The 4519-nt window shown below is 49.0% G+C and overlaps 1 protein-coding gene and 1 long non-coding RNA gene across 2 annotated transcripts in view; one reads left to right on the top strand and one right to left on the bottom strand.

Annotated features, from left to right (window-relative positions):
- Positions 1 to 1012: 1012 nt before the first annotated feature.
- Positions 1013 to 1412, top strand: LOC106529396 (uncharacterized). The gene is made up of 3 exons (XR_001311635.1): positions 1013 to 1235; positions 1312 to 1321; positions 1403 to 1412. It is a non-coding gene; the product is annotated as an uncharacterized LOC106529396 (long non-coding RNA).
- xkr8.3 (XK related 8, tandem duplicate 3) overlaps positions 1318 to 4519 on the bottom strand; it is a 6726-nt gene continuing 3524 nt past the window's right edge. The window contains exons 2-3 of the mRNA XM_014024810.1: positions 4160 to 4347; positions 1318 to 3598 (exon numbers count right to left, since the gene is read on the bottom strand). Coding sequence (XP_013880264.1) covers positions 2847 to 3598; positions 4160 to 4347 — 940 coding nt within the window. The 3' untranslated portion in view covers positions 1318 to 2846. The remainder of the gene's footprint in view (positions 3599 to 4159; positions 4348 to 4519) is intronic.

Raw genomic sequence — 4519 nt, 5'->3', positions numbered from 1 at the left:
ATCCATCCATCCGTCCGCCCATCCATCCATCCGTCTGTCCATCCATCATCCATCCATCCATCATCCATCCGTCCATCCGTCCATCCATCCATCCATCCATCCGTCCGCCCATCCATCCATCCATCCGCCCATCCATCCATCCATCCGTCCATCCATCCATCTGTCCATCCATCCATCCATCCATCCGTCCATCCATCCATCCATCCATCCGTCCGCCCATCCATCCATCCATCCGCCCATCCATCCATCCATCCGTCCATCCATCCATCTGTCCATCCATCCATCCATCCATCCGTCCATCCATCCATCCATCCATCCGTCCGCCCATCCATCCATCCATCCGCCCATCCATCCATCCATCCGTCCATCCATCCATCTGTCCATCCATCCATCCATCCATCCGTCCATCCATCCATCCATCCATCCGTCCGCCCATCCATCCATCCATCCGCCCATCCATCCATCCATCCGTCCATCCATCCATCTGTCCATCCATCCATCCATCCATCCGTCCATCCATCCATCCATCCATCCGTCCATCCATCTATCCATCCATCCATCCATTCATCCATCTGTCCATCCATCATCCATCCATCCGTCCATCCATCCATCCATCCATCCATCCATTCATCCATCTGTCCATCCATCATCCATCCATCCGTCCATCCATCCATCCATCCATCCATCCATTCATCCATCTGTCCACCATCCATCCATCCATCCATCCAACCTCTTCTTCTTGTTTAACTTGTTTTTTAAACAAGAACCTGTTTTTCTAATTTTATTTTGTCATGTTTATTACAGGAGTGAACCCACGTCCAGACAGAGGAGAGGAGGTAAAGTAAAAAATATTTTTTAAATAAACAAAAAGGCAGACGGGACAGCAAATAAGCAAAACACARGGAGCCACGAAGGAACCCAGGAGAACCAGACAGTAGGAAACACAATGATCCAGCAGGGAGCGAGGACATGGAAGCAGAATAAATACACAGGTGGAAAGAAGAGAAGAAGAACAGCTGAGGCAGAGACTGATGAACAATGATGAAACAGAGAGAATGACACAAACAGACTGAAGGAAGAGGAGGAGTAACGACACGAGGACACGAGGGAGGCAGACAGGACAGCACACTGATCCTCATATTCCTGCTGTTGCATCAAGTCAAACTGTTTATTTCCTGCTTTCTGATGTTTTAATGAAACATGTCGGATCTGTTCAGGTTCAGATGAAAATCAAAGTAAAAATATTTAAACTTATTTTCTCTGATTGTTTTTAAAGAACTGAGCTGCTTTAACAAAGAAGTTCTGATCCAGTTCAGGTTTGGTAAATAAAATATTTTATTCCTTCAGCACGTTATAAATCTGACTTCACATGAAAAACTGTAACAAGTGAACATGTAAACAGAAACCAGAACCAGAACCAGGACATCGGACCCATCATGTTCTGATGAAAACCCTGAAACCTGGCCGGTCCAGCTGGATGTGCTGGATGAACCGGACTGAAGATCTGGACCAGATGTAAACAGCTAATCCAGTTTGACTCTGGATYATGATTCATTTTGAAACGATGACAGGAAGGTTCTGCTCCTCATCGACTCATCAGAACTGGAAGTGGTTCTGTTTGGACCTGTTCCTCCAGCTGCACCATCAGATTTATAAACTCTTCTGCACTTCCTGTTTCATTTGGCCACTTCCTGGTTTGACTGTAGCACTTCCTGGTTTACTGAAACACGGTGAAGCTCAGGTGTGAGGTGCTCTTACAAACAACCAGAGGTGAAACAGGCTGTGGGAGCTGACTCAGCAATAATCCTCATCCTCGCCTCAGTGAGAACACACAACACAACACAACACAACACCTAACCCACAAATCAACACAAACCCATCAGATAACTGATAACAGGGAGGATGAATAGTTTTTAGATGTTTTGAACCTTCTGATGTCAGCAGACTCTGTCCACCTGAACAGACTTGGTCTAACTTGCAGAGCTTTAGTGGTTTTTGCAGCAGCAGCCACACAGTGACATGGTGTAAATGCTCCTTTGTGCCACTGTGTGGCGCTGCAGCGCCACACAGTGGCACAAAGGAGCATTTACACCGTGTCCAGAAGAATTGCTTCACTGAGTTGCAGGACTCCCCAGTGATTCTGTAGAACAGCWACATGCCTGAAACACGACCAGATAAACCAAACGAAGCATTTAAAACCAGTTTGTGACCGGTGTGAACGCACAGAAAGCAGGCAGAGTTCAGGTTCAGGGTTGTTCTAACCAGAAAGGTGAGTTTCCTCTGGGACAGACTGCAGACCTGCAGCAGTCCTGACATGTTCAGAACAAAACGTTCACATGAGAAGTGTGTGAAAATCAAATCAACAACAAAACATTTGCATGTAAGCTTGTAAATTCAACTTTATTATACAAAATTCTTTCCTTCTGTAGTTTAGAAAAGAAAAAGTTCACAAATTAGACCTTTTCAAAAATAAACCCTCAAACAGAACAATGAAGTGGTTTCTTTTTGAAAAGAAGTCGAAGTTTTAAACTCTTTGCTCTGACCTGATGCAGAGTCTCAGCTGGAACACGTGCAGGAGCTTCAGGTGGGACTGAAGATCTGAACCAGCACCAGCAGCAGGACAACCAGGCTCAGGTAGGAGCCCTCCAGGTACAGGTTGACTACGACGAGTCCAGCAGTGACACCTGTTTGTTGGCAGGAAGCTGTGAAAATCTGCACCAGTTAAACATAAATCCTCATAATGACATCATCTGGACTGAGGTAGTTGATGTCTGTCATCCTCCCACAGGTTCGAGGCCTAAAGGAGCATCAGGGCTACATGTTTGCTGTTAGTCGTGGCTCAAACGTCACAAACACGATGACTCAGCACTTTTTGCTGCCTCACACTTCCTGAACACGTCTGTGTGCGTGTAGAAGTTGGCAGCCAGGTGGGACATCCGTTTGTTGAGCAGCTGAGGGGACGGCGTTTGGTCCTGAGGGGAGAAGGCTCTGAAGCTGGCGTCAGAGTCGGGCAGGTCGTGGGGCGGCGGGGGCGGGCTGCCCGGGGGTCTCCACAGCGTGGGGTGGAAGCAGCAGTAGTACAGGGCTTTGAGGAGGAGGCCCAGCAGGTGGCTGAGAGGGAGGGCCACCAGCAGGACCAGGGTGTAGGCCTCCGTCTGCACCGGGTCTCTGTACAACCACCAGCACGCCATCAGGACGGCTCCGTCTGCGCTGACGAACGAGTGGTAGATGAGGCTCCGCCCACGAGTGCGACCTTCTGCCACATTGAACCAGCTGAAGTACCAGATGAGGCCCACCGTGGCCCGGTACAGCCACTCCCCCCCGGCGCTGTCCATGAAGTCAGTGTTCTGTCGCCACGCCCACAGCAGGAAGACCAGCCACAGCAGCAGGAAGTGAGGGGCCGTGAGCTCCGGCAGGACGGACGAGAAGAGGGCCAGGACCGCCACGCGAGGACCAATCAGCAGCAGGTTCCACAGGAAGTAGATCAGTGAGGAACCCCAGCGCTGCTTGGCTTTGTCYGGCAGGAAGGAGCGCAGGGAGCGATGGTAGTCCACCAACATCCAGGCGATGGAGGTGGTCGATGCAGCGACGCTCACAACTGCAGCGACACAAACAGGAAGTGAACAAGCAGGAAGTGAACAAACAGGAAGTGAACAAACAAACAGTAAGTAAACAAGAAGGAAGTGAACAAGCAGGAAGTGAACAAACAGGAAGTAAACAAGAAGGAAGTGAACAAGCAGGAAGTGAACAAGCAGGAAGTGAACAAACAGGAAGTGAACAAACAAACAGGAAGTGAACAAGCAGGAAGTGAACAAGCAGGAAGTGAACAAACAGGAAGTGAACAAGAAGGAAGTGAACAAACAGGAAGTGAACAAACAGGAAGTGAACAAGCAGGAAGTGAACAAGCAGGAAGTGAACAAGCAGGAAGTGAACAAACAGGAAGTGAACAAACAAACAGGAAGTGAACAAGCAGGAAGTGAACAAGCAGGAAGTGAACAAACAGTAAGTAAACAAACAAACAGGAAGTAAACAAGAAGAAAGTGAACAAGCAGGAAGTGAACAAACAGGAAGTAAACAAATAGGACAGAAGTGAACAAACAGGAAGTGAACAAACAGGCAGGAAGTGGACATCCTTTGAATGAGATGGCGTGAGACTCACACTGGACGGTTCTGGCCCAGTTGGTGCTCAGCATGACGTAGATCATCAGGATGAGCTGAGGAGCGCTCTCTACGAACGTCTCGATCAGACGGAGCATGCTCAGATCGTGGGTCAGGTAGACGGCGTACTCAGACCCCGCCTCCTTCCTCCACCACACCCTGAAGCCTTGACGTATGGCTGAGATGTGTCTGCATGGACCAGAGGAGACATGAGGAGACATGAGAGGACCAGAGGAGACATGAGACATGAGACATGAAAGGACCAGAGGAGACATGAGGAGACATGAGACATGAGAGGACCAGAGGAGACATGAGACATGAGAGGACCAGAGGAGACATGAGACATGAGAGGACCAGAGGA

Source organism: Austrofundulus limnaeus, unplaced genomic scaffold (genome assembly GCF_001266775.1).
Source record: "Austrofundulus limnaeus strain Quisiro unplaced genomic scaffold, Austrofundulus_limnaeus-1.0 Scaffold440, whole genome shotgun sequence".
Lineage (NCBI taxonomy): Eukaryota > Metazoa > Chordata > Actinopteri > Cyprinodontiformes > Rivulidae > Austrofundulus > Austrofundulus limnaeus.
The sequence above is the reverse complement of the archived record's forward strand: the minus strand, read 5'-3'. Positions and strand labels throughout refer to the sequence as shown.